Source organism: Mirounga angustirostris, unplaced genomic scaffold (genome assembly GCF_029215605.1).
Source record: "Mirounga angustirostris isolate CCGP_5_RB_7025 unplaced genomic scaffold, mMirAng1.0.hap1 SCAF_14, whole genome shotgun sequence".
Classification (NCBI taxonomy): domain Eukaryota; kingdom Metazoa; phylum Chordata; class Mammalia; order Carnivora; family Phocidae; genus Mirounga; species Mirounga angustirostris.
In genome coordinates this window covers 89,309,429-89,330,248 of record NW_026991722.1, presented here as the reverse complement: position 1 = coordinate 89,330,248, position 20,820 = coordinate 89,309,429, and the positions used below count along the sequence as shown (strand labels likewise).

The 20,820-nt window shown below is 38.8% G+C and overlaps 1 protein-coding gene across 20 annotated transcripts in view; it reads right to left on the bottom strand.

The window, feature by feature from the left end:
* Positions 1-20,820, bottom strand: part of MTMR3 (myotubularin related protein 3) — a 141,879-nt gene that overhangs the window by 32,124 nt on the left and 88,935 nt on the right. For 11 of the 20 annotated variants that reach the window (XM_064578656.1, XM_064578649.1, XM_064578647.1 and 8 more), the window contains 5 exons: positions 13,043-13,132; positions 12,530-12,646; positions 9,361-9,393; positions 4,843-4,925; positions 2,491-2,657 (listed from right to left, as the gene is read on the bottom strand). In XM_064578656.1, coding sequence (XP_064434726.1) covers positions 2,491-2,657; positions 4,843-4,925; positions 9,361-9,393; positions 12,530-12,646; positions 13,043-13,132 — 490 coding nt within the window. The remainder of the gene's footprint in view (positions 1-2,490; positions 2,658-4,842; positions 4,926-9,360; positions 9,394-12,529; positions 12,647-13,042; positions 13,133-20,820) is intronic. The other 9 variants (XM_064578653.1, XM_064578657.1, XM_064578665.1 and 6 more) reach the window with 3 other exon arrangements.

The window sequence follows — 20,820 nt, the reverse complement described above, 5'->3', positions numbered from 1 at the left end:
ACAGTAGGTGAACTTCAGTGTGGATTTGTGACGTATTAGGAAGAAACAAAATACAACCTTTACTCACAGAGTAAGTTCCAACCCATCAGTTACAATGGCATCACCTTGTATAGTCATAATTTCCAAAATGTTCTGACAAGCATGGCACATAGGAAGCACTCAGATATTTACTGAACTGAACTCTCCAGCAATAACAGATTTGATCTTCAGGATACCCAGATCAGCTTGAGCAGGGAGAAAAGGAATGTCCCAGTCTGAAGAACAAAGGAAACTAAAGTACAAAGAAGATATGGCTTGCCCAGTATTATTTTTTTAATTAAATGATAAAGTATGGGTTTGAATTCAGGCTCCCTAGTTCTTAAATTAGTATGTTACCCCCCAAATACCTCCATCCATCACAAACTAATGAAAAGATAGAGAACACTGTGGACATCTGTATGTTCTGGTGGCCAAAGAATACCAGATATCATCAGGAAGGGAAGGATCTGGGGACAGAAGTCATCCCAGCTCAAGACATGGCCATCCATAATTAAAAAAGTGAAGTTCTGACCTGGCACACCTTAGCAATATCCTAAGAGATGGCTCAAATCCAAAAGAAACTAATTTTATCAAGGGAATAAGGAGTCATCTAAACAGATGAGGAATTGTCAGTCTGTAGTTGTGACAAAAGGAGGTTAGGAGAAAAAGCAAGCCTTGCTGACTAACCAACATCATAGAGCAAGATATAACTCACTAATTTCATTATCCTAGGAAATGGCAGAGACTAAAAATTCAGCAAAAATACGTTAAGATTTGTGCATTTTACTGTACATAAATTTTACCTTGGGGGGGGGAACCAAAAAGAGCCATAAACAACAACAATAACAAAATACAATGGCATGTCAATAAAGAAGGAAAAAGAAAAAGATGCAACGGATGAAGGAGTGAAGTCAGACACAGTTTAAGCACATTCTCATACCCTTTTCAAGGATGGTGTGGACTCCTGTGGCTGACTCTGGGTTTCACTGGCCTGACCAGGCTCATGGGTAGCTTGGATTCCTGAGGCTTTCTTTGTGGCTCCACAAGGGCAGCGCCTGTTTTTCATCTCTGCATCCACAGCACCCCACACAGGCAACTCTCAATAGCTGAAAGCTGGGGTTAAGTCCTAGCTCTGTCACTGACTGGCAGTGGGACCTGGCAGCAGGCTTTACCTCTAAGTTCCATTTCTTTGGCTCCCAAAACAGAGACACAGGGGCGCCTGGGTGGCTCAGTCATTAAGTGTCTGCCTTCGGCTCAGATCATGATCCCAGGGTCCTGGGATCGAGTCCCACATCGGGCTCCCTGCTCGGCAGAAAGCCTGCTTCTCCCTCTCCTACTCTCCCTACTGTGTTCCTGCTCTCGCTCTCTCTCTCTCTGTCAAATAAATAAATAAAAATCTTTAATAAAAAAAACAAAACAAAACAGAGACACAGGCTATCCTGCCTGCTTGATGAGGTCATGAGGGTCAAACAAAAGTATATATCACAGCATCTTTAAAAATAAGATTACGCTTATATTTTAATTATGAACCAAAAACTTCAACCAGTGAAAGAGCCAGGAAACCAAAGTGATGCAAGCAAAGCTGGATTAGCCTCAAATGTTTAAAATGACCCAGGGCAGAACGGTTAAGATTGACAATTAAGGATTAAAAACTGAAGTTTAAAGAAAAAAGTCCTAAGGGTAAGCTGAATTGGAAGGAGGCTCACAACTTCTCACTGCTTATAAATTCAAGACTTTGCTTCCAGGCTGGACATACTGAAGACTGAGTGCTGGACCAGCAAGGTTCTATTTATGGCAGCATAAAGTTTACAAATACATGTGGAGAAATAACATGAACTTGATCCAAGCCATTTCTAAGGGAGAAAGACAGAGTGGAACAAAGATCTCCTGGGAAGGTAGGAGGCCTGGGCTCCAGCACTGTTTGTCCTGAGGGAAGTCACCTGGCCTCTCTAGACCTCAGTTTCATCACCTATGAGATGAAAGGGGTGATGACAGGAAATCTCTGACTTGAAAATAAGAAAATATGCCACTATTCTGCACCCTACCCTCACATACCTCTGGACCTTTGTTCATGAAACCTGCGTTAACATTTTCCCCCTTTCTCTAATCAATGAACCCTTCCTTATTCCACCTTCAAAGCCTACTCAAAAGCTACTTTGAAAGTGAAGTCTTCCCAGATGTGTAAACAACACTCATGGCCCCCCTTCATTAGGCTTCTTTACAACACCCATTAAACCTTACTATAGTTGTTTTTAGGCCCAGTAGATGGTGATGCCAAATCTAGTGTTCTTCCCTTCCCCCAAAAGGCAGGAAACATGTTCTAGTAAGCTTAAAGTGATGGGCACATGCTAGGTGCTCCATAAAATATACACTGAATGAATACATGTATGCTTAGGAGTCCCATTTTATGTTAAGGGTACCTCCAACAGTAGTTCAAAAAAGCCACCATTTGCACATTTTAGAAAGGTCTACCTGGTCTGCACAGGTCTCCATGTTGTTCTTTTTCACTGGCGTAGACCTCCATGCACCAAGCGTGGTATGCAAATGAGAAGAGATCTTCTATTTTCACAGGTGGTCGGATTGCATTGTTCAGTCTCTTGAGCCACTCTTGACACTGCTCAAAGGTTGAGAACTGACACCTTTGTAAAGCCAAACAAGTATGGATATAATTAGCAGACAGCTGACAATGAAACCTAAGGGAAGCCACCATTTCAAGAGTGCCTACCTCCTGGTGCAGTGACTATATTCAAGAAAGCATCAGAGGTGGCCATTCGCATGTTCATCATTTATAATAAAAAGAGGTCCAACAAATTTTAGCCAATGGTGCAAAATGTCAAAAAGAAAAAAAAAATGGACATGTGGAAAACTTATTTTTAGGCTGGTGAAATTGCTTCAGAGATTGATTAATGGTAATTATTAAAGTAAAATGGCAGTTTTCTCTTTCATGAGTAAGATTTCCGTCTACATCTTCCACCAAAGCTTTATAAAGGTTGTCAAGAAATAGGTTTAAGAGAAGTTCTTTTTGTTTTGTTATAACCTATCAGGCCAAACTCAAAAATAAATCACAGCACAACTTTTGGCCAGTTTGATAATTTCAAAATCTCTCTACTCAGCAATTAGAATAAAATCAGCAACTGCAGATCCAAAATAAGATATATTACACTGAAACTTTCAGCTATGACCATGTAGAGAACCAAACAATTATATTATGAATTGTAATTTTGGGTACGTATCTTTAGATTCAATTAGGGCAAAAAATACTTCACCTTTTCAAATGCAGACAGTATTTAAAACTGAGTAATTAATAAACAAGCTTTTTAAATATGAGTTGTAGTTAGTATCTATCAAAGCAAACCAAATCTCAATGGCTAAAAGGCAACTTATTATATATCTTAAAACCAAGGAGGCCACTTCTCCCGCATTCCAATCAGTGTGGCTCATCAGTATGCCACAGAGTGTTTACCGGCACTCCAAAATTAGTCAAAGAGATAAGGGAATTTAGAACTTCTAGAGCTACTAAATTTAAAAACACACTTCAGGCATCATTTTGCAATCATTATAGTAAAGATTCTATCAGATAAAAACCATAATGGATGTTAAAGCAATGGAGAAACTTGATGAAAAGCAGGATATTTTTTCATTGTCTTAAAGTGCCTCTCACAGACTGTTTATTAGTTGCAAGGGAGAAAATGTAGAAATTATACAGAAAGCAAGTGACACCTCAACAAGAGTGATCAAAATTAGTATCACCAATAAGGGACAGACGGACATTGCTTGCCTCCATATGTAACAGAGCACCCTGAGAAGGACACAACCTCACACGTACAGTACTGTAGCCGAGAATACACAACCCCAATTTAATCATGAGGAAACACTGTACAGACACAAAATGAGAAAAATTCAATTAAAATAAAAGATTATATTCTTTAAAATGTGAATGTCATAAAAGACAAAGAAAGGTAGCGAAAAATGTTTTAGATTAAAGAGGGCTACAGAGGCACCTGGGTGCTCCGTCAGTTAGGTGTCTGCCTTCGGCTCAGGTCATGATCCCAGGGTCCTGGGATCAAGTCCTGCATTGGGCTCCACGCTCAGCGGGGAGTCTGCTTCTCCCTCTGCCTGCCGCTCCCCCCTGCTTGTGCACGCACGCTCTCTCTCTCTGACAAATGGATGAATAAAATCTTTAAAAAAATAAAGAGGGCCACAGAATCATAGCAACTAAATGCAATACCTGACCTTGCATGGATCCAGTCCTGAACAAGGTGGGGTAAGAGGAATGCTATAAAGGACATTATAAGGTCAAGCGACAAAATTGGAACATGGATAGAAGACTGGATAAAAGTATTAGGAGTGTGAAGTTGTGAAGCTGATAATGATACCATGGTATGTAAGAAAATATCCCTATTCTTAGAAAAGCACACCAAAGTATTTCAGGGTGAAAAGCCAGGATTACATAACTTACTTTCAAAGTGTTCAGAAAAAGAATCTCACTCACACACACACACACACACACACACACACACACACACAGAGCCCCTGCAAACAATACAGCAAATGGGGTAAAATGTTCATATTGGTGTTCTCTGTAATATTTTAATTGTTGCACTTCTGTTGGTAAATTTGAAATTATTTCCAAGTAAAAAATTTAAAAATCACTTTTGAATAGGAAAGTAGGCTAAAGATGAAATATTTCAGGCACTAACTACTCAGAAAATATTCCTAACAAGGCTGACCCTCAAAAGCTGTTTTTCTGTTACAAACCATGAATCCATTCTTTTAAAAATACGTATTTTCCACACTAAAAAGCAGCATAAACACATCACATACCTGATAACTTTGCAGTCTTTGCAAGTCAAATGAAGCTGAAATATATCTCGGCATTCAACACTTTCTATAAGCTGTAATGGAACCTGCAATTAAAACAGATGAAGTCCCCTTAGTCAAGAAGGCATTGATCCTGCAGTTCCCTCAATGGGTCCAACAAGAAAGATTCAAAAGCTCTACAAGGGAAAGCAGCGAACAGAACTGCAAATTTATCTGAATCAGTAGTATTCAAGTGATTTACTACTGAGTGAATTAGGGTTTCCCTTCCTTTCCTTCTAAATCAACAGCCTCAAGTCATGTCTGCGCATGAAGACAAGGAATGAAGAGGAGGCACCACCTCTGAAAGAACAGGGAAATATGTCATCTCTCAAGTATCAAACTCATAATCTCTCCAAGTACTACTTTACACACTACAGCTAGCTGTGATTTGCAATGACAAAGAAGCTAAAGGGAACCAGAATGGTAATCTTGTCTTGTTTACAGAGAAGTGCTGATCAAGGTGACGGTAGGACTACACTTATTTGCCCCAAATGACAAAGTGGGCTTGTGGCTTTGTGTCAAGCAAAGGAACATCCTGAAAAAGACTGGAGATCCAAACTGCCCGCAAGCTGCATAGAAAAGACGTGGCTGCTTGTAGGCTTTGTGCTCAGCAGAATAGACCCATAAACATCAAAAAGGAGGGAGGAGGCCACACAGTGGTCAAAGGTCCTAAAACTAGCTAGGTCTAATTTGCTTCAAAAGACCAGGAAAATCCCTGTTTGCCAAGTGGGGCTTGAGGTATGCGCAAGCTGGAATGGTTCTCTCCCTGCCAATCTGGTGAGCAGACTCTACTGAACACATAAGTAAGGACAATAGTGGAGGGGGCTGGGAGAAGGGAAGGGAGACAGATAGGGAAAGCATCTGAACAGGTGACAAATCTTCAAGTTGACATGAGAATCCTCCCCCTCTTGGCTCAATTCACCTTGACTCAACCCTTGGTTTCAAAAAGTAATTTCCAAGACTTCTCAAGAGAGCCTGGTAAAATAATTGTGGATACACTCACTCCTTAGAGAAGGAGTAGACCACTGTCTATTATACTGTATCATGCCCAGGCAAAATGTAGCTCTGGGAATTCCAAGTAGCATTCCAACAATTCACGTTTAGCATGAGAAGAGACAGGCAGTCTCCAACAGAGAAACGAGTGCTGCCTGCAGAGGGTGGCCATCATATTAGCTGAGCCAGTTTCAGAAACAGGCTTCCTGCAAACCCTGCCCCACCATGAAGTTGCCAGAGTCAGCAGAGAACTCTCAGAACAATTATGTGAGAATCAAAAAGAAGCCCAGTGCTGGATGTCTGGGACAAGAAACAGAAACTGGGGCAGGGATTAAACAAGAGAAGCAAGCAAAATAATAATATATAGAAAATGGGAGTTTCTATCTCAGGACCAGAGCCTTCTTGCTTAGTTCTAAATCTATAATCTACAAAATTCCCTTATACTTATAATAGGACTGGGAGTAAGTGAAGAAATCTTGTGTTCTGAGAAAAAAGGAACTTTGGCCCTCTGTTTTTAAGCCCTTAACCACAAGGTGCTGTGAGAAACTAGAGCTGATGCAGCTAAAAATTCTTTCAAGACCTGTATACATCTCAGAAGGAAAAAAACAACAATATGTACCAATGGGTAGGGATAATTTGTAAAGGAAGAACAGTAGATTTAAAAGATGGAGATAGGTGGCACCTGGGTGGCTCAGTCTGTTAAGCGTCTGCCTTTGGCTCAGGTCATGATCCCGGGGTCCTGGGATGGTGCCCCAGGTCAGGTTCCCTGCTCTGGGGGGGAGTCTGCTTCTCCCTCTGCCTTTCCCCAAGTTTGTGTGCACACATGCATGCTGTCACTTTCTCTCTCTCAAATAAGTAAACAAAATCTTTTTTAAAAAAAAGATGGCGATTGGAGGAGGACACTGATTTGTCTGCAGGCCAGTCCTTTGGGTGCCCTATAACAGACTCTTATATTGTATTTGTTTTGTTTTAATGTACCTCCCCTTCCCTTCTCCCTTCCTTCCCAAAAGTGGCTGCAAGAATGGCAGTCAAGAGGCCTGAATTCTAATTTCAATTTTCTAAAATTTTACCAACTAAAAGTCTGCCGAGTTCCTGACTTCCTTGGACCAGTTTCCAACCTTCCTGTATGTTTTCTGAATATCAAATGATCACAACATAGGAAGTCCCAGGCAGAGGGAATAGGAAGAGTCTGGAGTGGAGTGAGAGTAGCTTTACAAATCCACATGGAGAGGCTGCTCTCTCAGAAGTCACCTGCATTCCAGGTCCCCTTCAGTCACCTTCCTTGTAACTACGAAATCTGAAAACTAACGCTATTAGCAGCTGCCGGAGGGAGTGAACGAGCCAGTGCTGTGCTACAAAGAACAGATAAGCTTTACATCCCCTACTGTTGGATCAGACCCCAAGCGCCTGTGTCCAGACTTCCAGAATAACGGAACACCTCAGAGCATGCAAAATATTTGCTACCTAAAATGCATTCGATATGCAAATTTTCACACATTTTAGCATCACAAATTTAAGGAAGAAGGATAAAAATACCAGATGCTAGTATGCAGATACTACTAGCAAGTTGCCAGAAACAACCATGTGTACTCAAGTCATAGATACGGAGAACAGGTTTTAATGCTCATGCAGATTGTCACATGCAGGGAAATGTAATATGCAGCAATAAAAAAAGAGAGACATATAAGAGAGAAATATCTGATTTTATTTATCAAATGAACAACTCCCTTTTTTCTTCTCCTTTCTACCCCAATGTCCCCTTCAATGTTCCCTCCACAGACTGCCTCCTTCCTCTTCCAAAAAGGCAGAACAGGCCTTCTTTTCCTCTTAAACACCCAACCAAAGCACACTAAGTGTCTCTATTTTTTTTTAAGGCCTGCTCCACTGCTTTAGGTTTCTAAATTTTCCTCACACATCAAGAGGATCTCTTACCATTTCTGTAACCAGGCAAACCCCATATTCAAGCCCATTAGCAAACAATTATAGATTGTCTCCAATCTATACCATTGAATCCAGGCCATTTTATAGCCCAGGGAGGTTAAGCTTCTACGCTAAAAGCTAGTGGCAAAGACAGGACCAGAATCCATGTCTGTCTTCTAGCCCAGGCTCCTTCCATTAAAATGGTGCACCTTTCTTTCTTCCTCTAAGACTGCCCCTCCTTTCTGTATGAACTGTACTTTAATGTTTCTCTCAGAACTAAGTGGCCTCTCCACCAGGGACTTTAAGAGGAAAACAGAATTTAAACCAGATTCCTTACGGACAGTTCTATCCATGGAAGAGTAGGAAGAAATCTAAAGTCACATTCAAATCCTCCCTAGCCCACGGATTCAGTGTTTTGTAGCAACTCATTTTCTTTTTGCTCCTTTCTCCTCTACCTTCTTCCTGCCAGATAATTCTATCTTCCTTTACAGTGATTTTCCTCTTATAATCTCCACCAAACTCATGCTCAAAACAATGCATCAAACACACTCAGTGCTGTTAATTCCTCAAAAGGCCAACAGTTACATCACGGACACCAAAATTCGTAAGAGCATCAACCCAAAAAAGCAGAACAGCAGCAGTTAAAAATTATAACAGACATGCACAGTATCAAAGATCCATAGTACTGTCTCACTCCAGAGGGAATTTTATGTCATCATACCCTAGTATGTTTACTTTAATTCTTTCTCGGTGTGTGTGTGCACACGCACATGGGCAGTATTTTTAAGCACCAGAATTTAAAAGTGGGATGTTTCTACCTTTTAAAAACAATGCCCTTTTTATAGCCTGAACGGAAAGTACTAATTCTGTACATACATTTGAATTAAAAATGGCAGTAACACTGAGAATAATGAGTCTAAACCTAAAATCTGTAATAAGCTGTGGAATATCTGGACCCCAAATCTTACATAAAAACCAGTCAGAAGAAGACTGTGTCACAGGTTAAAGATCCAAACTCTTTACTGCTCACCTTTTATGTTTACAAACTGCTCTTCCAGCACTGATTCAGAGACCTCTGCTGGCATATGAATACTGTGGCCAAGGTGCATGAAGGAACAATAACCTCCTTCTGATGCTTGGGGAATAAAGACTTTTGCTGTACTACAGTTAGACAATGAAAAAAATGTGAAAAGATGCTAAAGAAAATGTTTGCAGCTGCTACACTTGCACATTTTTCCTAAAAAGCATTAATAGACCAGCCTGGAAATAGAAGCTCTAATGTCCTTTTAGATACTAATGTTGATTTTACAAATTATTCCTAGTTGAAATTCACTTTACATTTTTTGAAGATCATAATTTCATCTGTTTATGTATAAACTGTGGGGCTTTTTCTCACTCCACAAATTGTTCTCATCATAGTGTACCACTAGCACTTTGTCTAGTAAAAGGGAAAGGACTCATGCAGAAAGGACAAATTCTGCTGCTTTGCAAGGTGAGCATCTGACAGTCAAAACCAACTTGTTCCAAAGCACAGGTGCAAAAACCACCTAAGATTCTCATGCTACTTACTGGGATTTCAGAAGCAGCAGACTGAGAGGCAGTCTATTGAATTACACAACAAAAATTGTTTTAAATTTTCATGAATTCCACTTGAACACTTACTTGTTTATAAATGAGCTCAGCAAAGAAATATACCTGTACATATGTTAAAATACAGTTTGGGAAAAGCACAGAATGGGAGCAATTCATACCTTAAATGCTACAAATGAACTCTCCTACAGACATTCTTTATTCTAGGACTTGGAAACCTGATACCCAGTGAATGTTTAAAGTAATGATGTTATGGTATCTAAATCTACAGGCATGTTTTATTCAATGTGCTGTAAAATTAAAAGAGAATATATGTATCAGGTAGCTATTTAAAACCTGATGGTAAGCCATTTTCTAAAGTGCTAAATGTGTTGATTTAAAAGCATACAAAATGATGCAAAACCAAGGCATGCCACAGTATATACTTGGCACATCTGGACTTTTGATGGTTGAAATGTATTTGATTTAGATATTATAACCTTTAAAAGGGAGTCCCTTGATCTCATGTATTTTACTGAAATACTTATCTGCTGAGAGGAGGGAAGGGGGAAGGGGGAAGGGGGAAGAGGGAAGGGGAGGGAAGGGGAGGGAAGGGGAGGGAAGGGGAGGGAAGGGGAGGGAAGGGGAGGGAAGGGGAGGGAAGGGGAGGGAAGGGGAGGGAAGGGGAGGGAAGGGGAGGGAAGAGGAGGGAAGGGGAGGGAAGGGGAGGGAGGAAAGGAGGAAGAAAGAAAGAAAAAGAAAGAGGGGCGACACCATCAATTCTCTGGTCTCCACCCAGGACCTAGCGCAGGAAGAGCCGCTGTTTTGTGGAGTAACCACAGGTTGAGGAACCTTAGCACTAACTGTGATGTGATTATTTGTATGGAGAAATCCTAGTCTCTCTTGATTTGAAATGTTTAAAGTTGCTACAATGCCAAAATACTTTTGCACAATCATTTCTGAGTACAAAGCCATTATCTTGGGACTTTTACATGACATGCAAGCTCTATGCCTTTGAGGGTTATTATGCTGAGAAAACACTTTTAGGTGAGGAAATGGGTCAAAAGTAAGAACAGTGGTAAGTTTTCTTAAGCACTGTACCTCAATCACAATGGGGGATCAACAATTCCAGTAAACAGCCTACTCACACAGCTACTGTTAGAGACAATGAGGACACGGTCCTAGTCACACAGAAATTTGTTTTTAAATGAGCTTTAAACCCAAAAGGGGTTTTAAAATGGTCTAATATCCATTTCAAACTCATATTAACTTCAATTCACTTAATATTTACTGAATACCATGGCACCAGGAAAACATGCTAATTCCGAAGATACAAAGATGAATAACCAAAAAATTATAACACATCTCACAAATGTTGTAAAGGCATGTTTGAGACACTGAAGAGTCAGAGGCAGGGGTAACAAACTGTCAGGGAACGGAGAAAGGCTTTACAGAAGTTACCACCTAACCTGGGTTTTGACAGATGGGAGAGAAATTCCCCAGGCAGGAGAGAAGAGAGAGAATTCAAAGGTGTGAGGTGTGGCTGAATACTTCAAAGAGGGTGGTTTTACTAATAATACAAAGGGGAGAAAGGGGAAAAGAGAGAAACTGACAGAAAAGCTGGCAGAGACCAAGGATCACACCACTAAGCCTGATACCATGCTAAGTAATTTCATCTTAGAAGTAGTAAAGAAACACTGAAGGGCCTTAGGCTGGAAAATGACATGATCAAATCCATGCTTTCTCTCCAACAGACCCTATTCCCAAATAGATCTAAAAATAGCCTCTGAAATACCTGGCTCTAAGGCAATAAGTTGAGAAATAGGGGACAATATGGGAAAATACGATAACATGAAACTGTATCATCCCCCATGCAATTTAATTATAATTTCATTAATTCCAATCATATAAACAGAATTTAAACACAAGATTAAACTGGGCAATTCTAATTATTACTGTCCTTACTTCCACAGTGGCTGGGAGGCAATTTCTGGTTGCCAGGATTTTATAGGAGTTTTCATCCCGTTCCTTCCTATCGTGACTATCCAATATCAAATGGACCCTTCTGAACAGTATATGTGCTATATGGTATGAATGCACAGCATGACTCTTTCCTTGATGAATCCAATGTGTATTTTTAGCTGATGGACAGTAATAGCTATGATCATAGCCCAAAACTAGATGCTAGGAGGAATTCAGACCACAACGGCTCCTGGATATAAATATTTAACTACAAAGAATAATAATAAATACTACATAAATAATAAATGCCAATTACAAACAAAATGGCAGCATTTTGACAAATGAAAAGATATGACAAAAGAGGTAACTTCTGGACCACTAAGTAAAATGAACTTAAGTGACAGATTTCAAAGAATCCCAAAATGAACCCCAAGACACACAATGTGAAGTCTGAATGAAAGGACGGTCCTGAACTTTTATAAAATATCTTAATACATTTCTCAGTGCTAGAATCAAACTGAAGAAAGCCACAATACTAGCAAAGGATAAAGGAAGAAGGCATTCATTTGGTGGAAGTACATGCACTTGCGTATCTTTGTGGTGAAAGGCACATTCACGATGGCAGTGCACTGAAGAACCAGTTCCCTGAGAATACCCTCATAACTGGAAAGGGCAAATGCACTCTTAAGAACTGAGAGCCTCCCTTTTCTTCAGTAATACAGTCCATTATGCAAATAAACATTGTATTTAACATCCACGCTTATTCCACTAAGAAGCCATTAGCATCAACTTCACCCTATAATGAGAGTCTGCATGGAGCTCAAAGTACATCTCATCATTTGACATTAGGGTCCCAAAAATTAACTCAACTGAGGCAGCTGGTAAGTACTAAAGATTGAAGAATAAAAGCCTATACAGCCTTTGTACCCTTATAAAGCTTAATGATACACCATTACCTAGTACAAATCGTTCGGTGTTACTAAACAATGGACAATTCAGCTGACAACTACATGTATCATTTTAAATCAAGCATAAGAGTTGCTTGTTAACCTAGTGTCCCCTGAGTGCTAAATTGAGAGAAAAGCGGAGCACACAATGTTTTCATATCCAACTGTGTATAACACTCCTCTCTTTAAGAACATTAACAATTTTTTTTAACTTCCTTTCTCTATCTACTTTAGTGGGAAAACAGTTGGTAATCACTTACATTAACAAGAGACTCCTTGAACTTGATGTGAAGTCTATAATTAGAAAGGGCAATGATGGCATCCTCAGCACGGCCCACATACTCTGTGCTTTCTCCATGAAGTTCAAGAAAAGGAACCTTCAAAATGGAAGAAGAAACCTTTCAGAGTTCTAAAGCAGTAAAAGCAAAGTCTTCAAGCACAGGCTGGACGAATGGATGAAAAAACCTGTCACTCAAAATAAATAAATAAGGGACCTAAAGAGGATGATTTATATCCACATAATTCAAATATACCTGGTTATTCAAATTCTAGACTACTGAAGGAATGACAGAGATATGATCATCTCAAATAATGAATTCTCAGAAAATAAGTCTTTCTAAAAAGAGAGATGTTTTCCAGCTTGCATTTCTACTATGTGTATGGTAGGGAAAAACAAAATTATACAGTGCATTACTTCAATCCATTAGTTCTGCTACATTGTTACTATGATGCTAAATACTTATTTTATAATTTTCAAAGTGGCCTGTAATTACCTGAAGATTCTCATCCTCCCGGATCAGCTGCTTCCTGGGAAAGATCTGATTGGCCTGGATGCACTCAAGGCTGTGCCGAGTCTCTTCATCCTGGAAAAACCCAAAACCTTTAAATAATTTCAAAGCTCTCAGTCATCCATATTTTATTTTTCTGCCATGTCTAGTAGTGTGATCACAACTGAGAGTCCAGTTACCAAGGTGAACAGGCAGAAAGCTCAAGGAAAAAATATTCATCCCCAAAGTGTTCCAGCCAATATATTAGGTGTCTCTAGTCAGAGAATACATGGGTGCAAAAAAAAAAAAAAAAAGTCTTGAGAGGTTAAGAACATTTTTACTAAGCACAAATAAGTTGTTAGTACATTACTTGTAAGACAAACCAAGAGTTTCTTCTCTGTAAGTTATGACCTTAAATTCTTATTTTTGAAAGCTATATCCTGAATTACTTAAGAATGAAATGATGTGAGGTCTACAATTTGCTTCAAAATAATTAGAAGGGGGAAGGTAGGAAGGAAGTGAGTGGGAAACAAATGAAACAGGATTATCCATGAGGGATAACTGGGAAAACTGGGAAAAGCAGTGGTTCACTAAACCATTGTGTCTACGTTGGTTAGAAGTGAGATTTCCATAACAGAAAGGTTTCTTTAAAAATTTAAGTTTAGAAACTGAATCCCTCAAAAAGTGAAAATGTATGAACCACTGTCCCTAGTTTAATCTGCCTTAAATTACAAAACAGATTTCTATTAAGACAATTTCAAAAAAAGCACTAAATTCTAATCTAAATGGCACTTGAATTGAACTAATTATAATGTGTATAAAAAAGCAGTCTTTTATATTATGAACTTTTATGGTTTAGGAAGACAGGAAAAAAGCAATCTGTTGGAAAGCCTAACCGTAAATTATTACAGAATCTGTTTTATACAGCGCATTTTATAAGAGCAAAAGCCATATCATGTTCCCCTGACAGCACTAAGAATTTTAACCACTAGTTAGTGGACAGTTCTACCTATATGTTCTGCTTAACACAATTCCAGCAATTCTTTAAATCTCCTCAAAGGAAAAAATAAATCCTACCTATAAATAACATCCTACCTATAAATCCTAATTATAAAACCCACTTACGGTTTTACCTAATAGCAATCTTAATCATAAAACAGTAACACTACTAATGTGGCTCTCAAAGTGAGGTCTACAGATTCTGAGACCTTTCAGGAGCTCTATGTGGTCAGAAACACCTCCACATTAGTACAAAGACATTATCTGCCTTTTTTTTTTTTTAAAAAAAGATTTTATTCATTTATTTGAGAGAGAATGAGATAGAGAGAGCATGAGAGGGGGGAGGGTCAGCGGGAGAAGCAGACTCCCTGCCGAGCAGGGAGCCCGATGTGGGACTCGATCCCAGGACTCCAGGATCATGACCTGAGCCGAAGGCAGTCGCTTAACCAACTGAGCCACCCAGGCGCCCTATCTGCCTTTTTTCACTGTATTGACATTTGTACTAACAGTACAAAAAGAATTAGTAGATAAAACTATTGGCACCTTAGTATAAGCAATGACACCAATTTCACTTAGGATGTCCTTGATAATAAAAATAAAATTTTATTAAATCTTGACCCTTCAGTAAGTCTTTTTTTATAAAGGAAATAACATGAAACACTTCTGCCACATACTGACAATATTATGGTTGTCTCAAGGTACACCGTCTGTGCAACTGTTTTAGTTACCAGCTGAACTAACCAGTTTTTTTCATTAAATACCATTTTAATTGAAAGAACTGACAGACTAATTCAGACTTAAGCTGGCAGATTTTTTTCCTCCAAATGACTTCATTAATTACTAATGATAAAGCTCTCATGTGAACATTTGAATCTTGGAAAACCCATCAACTGCTAAAATGAAGAACTTCACAGATTCCCAATACTTAAGCAGACTTTTCTGACGAAATCAGAGGCGATACTACCAAATGTAATTTTTATATATATATATATATTTTTAAGATTTCATTTATTTAGGGCGCCTGGGTGGCTCAGTCGTTAAGCGTCTGCCTTCGGCTCAGGTCATGATCCCAGGGTCCTGGGATCGAGTCCCACATCGGGTTCCCTCCTCGGCAGGAAGCCTGCTCTCCCTCTCCCACTCCCGCTGCTTGTGTTCCTGCTCTCGCTATCTCTGTCTCTGTCAAATAAATAAATGAAATCTTTTTTTAAAGATTTCATTTATTTATTTGACAGAGAGAGAGAAAGAGTGCACCTGAGCACAAGCAAGGGGAATGGCAGCAGAGGGAGAAGCAGGCTCCCACTGAGCAAGGAGCCCAATGCGGGATTCAATCCCAGGACCCTGGGATCATGACCCAAGCTGAAGGCAGACACTTAACCAACTGAGCCACCTAGGTGTCCCCCAAATGTGATTTTTGAAAGAAATTATAGGGGCTCCTGGGTGGGTCAGTCAGTTAAGCATCCAACTCTTGATCTCAGCTCAGGTCTTGATCTCGGAATGGTGAGTTCAAAGTCCTGTGTTGGGCTCCATCCCTGGGTGTGGAGCCTACTTAAGAAAATAAAAAATAATAAAATAATAAAAGAAATGATATAGAGAAATATGTCTATATTTGGAATTTCGGCATTATTCAATGAACAATTATTTTCAAAATGACAAATGTGTAATGTTACAAAATCATGCATGAATAAAAGATCCATTTAAAGTGCAAGATAGACCAATGGCTTTAAACGTAATAGAATATATTGGGGCACCCAGGTGGTGCAGTCAGTTAAGTGTCTGACTCTTGATTTCAGCTCAGGTTGTGATCTCAGAGTCATGAGATCGAACCCCATGTCCAATTCTGCACTCAGCGCAGAGTCCCCTTAGGACACTCTCTCCCTCTCCCATGGCCCCTCCCCCATCTAAAATAAATAAATCTTTAAAAAAATGTAACAGTAAATATAGTAAGTTCACAGATATGGTTTCAGATTCCACATTGCAACTAACCTTTAAAGAAATATTACTTGTCCAAAAAAAAAAAAAAAAAGAATATTCCTTGTTTTGGTGTAACAGAAGAATATATACAATATTCTCCAGATAGAAAAACTATTAAAATATTCTTCTAACTACATATCTGTGTGAGGCTGGATTTACTTCATATTTTCAACATTTTTTTCAACAACATATTTTAACAAATTAAATGCAGAAGTAGATATAAGGATCTAGCTATTATCTATCAAGCAAAACATTAAAGAGATTTGTAAAAATATTAATAATGCCACTGGTTACACTATTTCTGGATGAGGAAAGAGTTATTTTCATCAAAAACGTTATTTTTTTTTTAAGATTTTATTTATTTATTTGAGAGAGAAAGAGAGAACACAAGCAGGGGGAGTGAGAGAGGGAGAAGCAGGCTTCCCGCGGAGCAGGAAGCCCGATGTGGGGCTTGATCCCAGGATCCTGGGATCATGACCTGAGCGGAACGCAGACGCTTAACCAACTGAGCCACCCAGGCACCCAAAAACGTTATGTTAACATTTAGTTGGTCTTTGTTATTTTATTTTTAAGATTTTAAGTGATCTCTACACCCAACATGGGGCTCAAACCCACAACCCCAAGATCAAGAATTGCGCACTCTGTCAAATGAGCCAGCCAGGCACCCCAGTTAGTTATCTTTAAACGAACATAACATTTTAAAGACTTCCCAGATTTAATTTCTAATAAAGTATAGACATACATACCCCCTCTGGGGTCCTCAATAAGTTAGGAATGTAAGATGGGATCTTCAAACCAAAGAGTTGGAGAACTGTTGCTCTATCTACTACACTGCAACACTAATTCAAGTGGTCTCCTCTGAAGTCACTTTCTCTCAAACCATTTTTCCAGAGCTAATCTGTGACAAGAGCCATACAGGGATTGAATAACAATCCCTCACCCATCTACCACCATAAAATCAGTCTCTTGGCTACTAGCTGACTGGGCCCATTCCATCCCCTCTAAGGAGCCACTTTATTTTGAGGCACAAGAATTTTACGAGCCTTTTAAAGGTTTGATATTTAAAATACAGAAAGAAATTATTGACTTCAAGTTCTAAAAATAAAACTGTAACAACTTTATAAATGGTTCATGAAATCCAGAAAAAATTTATGAAACTTCAGTCATCATTAAATAAAGTTTTTTATATTTGAAAACAATCATGTGTTAATAGTCACATCCCTAGGGCTGTGAGGCATTCACCATGATGAATTAAGAAATTTTGGCTGATAGGGGCGCCTAGCTGGCTCAGTCATTAAGCATCTGCCTTCGGCTCAGGTTATGATCCCAGGGTCCTGGGATGGAGCCCCGCATCAGGCTCCCTGCTTGGCAGGAAGCCTGCTTCTCCCTCTCCCACTCCCCCTGCTTGTGTTCCTTCTCTTGCTGTCTCTCTGTCAAATAAATTTTAAAAATCTTTAAAAAATGGGGCGCCTGGGTGGCTCAGTCGTTAAGCAACTGCCTTCGGCTCAGGTCATGGTCCCAGGGTCCTGGGATTGAGTCCCACATCGGGCTCTCTGCTCCGTGGGAAGCCTGCTTCTCCCTCTCCCACTCCCCCTTGCTTGTGTTCCCTCTCTCACTGTGTCTCTCTCTGTCAAATAAATAAATAAAAATCTTAAAAAAATCTTTAAAAAAAAAAATCTTAAAAAAAAAAGAAATTATGGCTAATAATTATAAAAGCAAAAGTATAAAAACTTACTCAGTTTCTTATACCAAAAAAAAAAGTTTAATTAAGGCAGTATATTTTAGTAAGGTTGATATCATGTAGCTTAGAGCCTCTAAAAATATAATTACTTGGGGGTATACAAAGGTTTGTACAAAGGCTCCACTCCCATAAACACCAAAATAACTTGTTAGATGAAGAAATCTGTGTCAATATGTTCCATTTTATTCCTCTTCAGTCATTTCCTCCAAGGTCAATGACTGGGTGAAGGAATAACAAGGGATACAGTCATATTTGAAAGGAACTCATTTTTCTCTAAGTGTTACCTTTTTTTTTTTAGCTATTGACTCAAAGAACATTGAGTGTTTACACTTAAAACTAAGAAAAGATAAGAGGAATCTTGAATTTAGGAAGATTTTTCTCATAAAGCAATAGGGGAGAGGTAGGAAACACTATGAAGGGGAATGCTTTAAAAATTATTATGTAAAAGGGGTGCCTGGATGTCTCAGTCGGTTAAGCATTTGATTCCTGATTTTGGCTCAGGTTGTGATCTGGGGGGTCATGAGATCAAGCCCTGCATGGGGCTCTGTGCTCAGCGGGGAGTCTGCTTGAGATTCTCCTCCCTTTCCGTCTCCCCCTCCCCCAGCTCTAATAAAATCTTTAAAAAATTATTACATAAAAGTAATAAAAGTACACTGTAAACATGCCTCCTCAGCACCACATTAACTTTTTAACTCACACAAATATATAGGCCTAAACTTTTATTCTCTTCAAGATCATTTTACAAAGGCACTCATTTCTTCAAGTGATTATCGGACCTAGTTTTTTACTGACCTTTAAATAGCACAGAATTAAAATAACGTAGGCAAGCTAAAAACAAAACCAAAAATGAGAAGCCATTACAAATCTATTCTTGCTGGCACATTCACTTGGGTGCTAATCCATGCCAATGTATATAACCAAAGTAGCCAGTGAAAACTGAAAATTGAATGAATCATTTCGAACATAAGAGAACAGAAAATTAAGTCAGCAAGGCAAGATCATGAAGTAATATTTTTTCATAGTCAAATAAGGGCTCTTTTTAAAAGACTATCTCAATTCAAGTTACCTATAAAGCTTTAGAGCTGATTTCCCCCTTGTACATAAATATGCATTTAATCACCAAAGACTTAATTAACATTAGGACAAGTTACTGACATCCTAGAAGAATGGTATTTCAAAAAACATTACTTGGCTAACACATAAGTCGAATTAACTGCCTAATTTATTATAGTTTTTAAGTTTCATGGGTAAAAAAAGGTCAAACTTGAGATGGTTGATAGAGTAAGGAGCTGGAAGGAGACAAAAGGGTAGGAAGAAACAGACTAGAAAGTCTTGGCCTCATAAGAGGCTTGCAAAATTTCTCCCAGGCTACAAGTAGTAATTTATTAGTACTAGGGAGCATGTATTCCACATGGTCGATTTCCTGGTATTGCTGATGGACACCAGGCATTGTGGAATCTGGCACTTCTTAGCCTCTACCAGTTCCATAAGGTCAGTGGAGCTACCTACAAAAATCTTGAAAAGGGATTAGTCACCACAGTTCCAGGCTAGTTTCTGCTATTGGCTTATGTAGGTAAGAAAGGTAATCCATGCTTTAGAGGGGAAATCAACATTACAAATAAATATTTAAAGAACACAGGAAGCAGAGACTGCCAACAAGTCAAAATGCCTATTAACTAAATTCATATACAACGTTCCAGAATTTAAAAAAAAAACTACTACTGAGAGTAAAATATGTGTAGGAATACTGGACAAAATGTAAAAATGAAAATAATTATCAGTCTCATTGTCAGTTCCAGTCATTATTCTTTTTTTTTTCCCCCAGTCATTATTCTCAAGACTGGTATTGAAGGCCATCAAAAATACAAATTTCTCTTGATACAACGCTTGGGATTTATTTCAAAATAATCCAAGAGTTGATGGTGAGGGAGTCAGAAGAAACAAGTATGGCCACGAATTAATGATTACTGCAGTGGATTGATGCACATGATGGTTCACTGCACTATTCTCTTTGTACAAGCTTGAGATTTTCCATAAAACATGAAAACATATTCTATTAATGCTTAACCTCCCAAAAAAGACTTCCATCTCATTTAAGAATCTTTACAAGCATAAGAGAGGATGTTACTCAAATTAGTACAGAGGTATACATTTTTAAAAAGAAAATTTGGGGTGCCTGGGTGGCTCAGTCGGTTAGGTGTCCGCCTTTTTTGGCTTAGGTAATGATCCCAGGTCCTGGGATCAAGTCCCTCATCGGGCTCCTTGCTCAGCAGGGAGCCTGCTTCTCCCTCTCCCTCTGCCTGCCGCTCCCCCTGCTTGTGTTCTCTTTCAAATAAATAAAATCTTAAAAAAAAAAAAACAAAAAAAATTTCAGTACTCCTGAATGCACTACACAAATAATGATTAAGTATATATGACCTAAATGCTGAAACAGAATATACCAATTAATTGATATTAATTAAATCAACGGTTCAACAACTTGCAAAATGTTATACAGCTAGTAAAATGAACATTAGAAATCCAATGAATCAACACGGGAAAATGTTTAATTCCTCTAGTGAAATAAGCAAAATAGAAATTTAATTATGCTTTAATTCCAAATACATAAAAAATATTCAGTAGAAAGGAATACAGGTAGGTAGAAAGGAATACAACCATGGGTTCTGGTAGTAGAATTATCAATGAGTATTTGTAAAAACCTGTTATAATGTTACTTTATGAGAAATTAAAAAAAAAAAAAAGACACACGGCCATACTGCTCCCCAACTACAGCACACAAAATCTTCTCCGAGTGCACCAGAAGACTATCCACAGGGCACTAACAGAGACCCCAGCTGCACCAGGACGAGGACTGCACTGTTGCTAGCTACATGGTCTACAATAAAGGACAACCCCTCAGTACAGAACAGAGCTGCTTTTATAAGGCTGTCATTTGTTATTCATTAGCATTGGCAAACATACCATATAAATATTAGGCAAACACTTTTTCAATTCATTAAAAACTCTATGGGAAAACCAGTAAAATAAACTGTAGTCTAGAGAAATAATATTAAAAGTTCATCAGTGTTTGGAT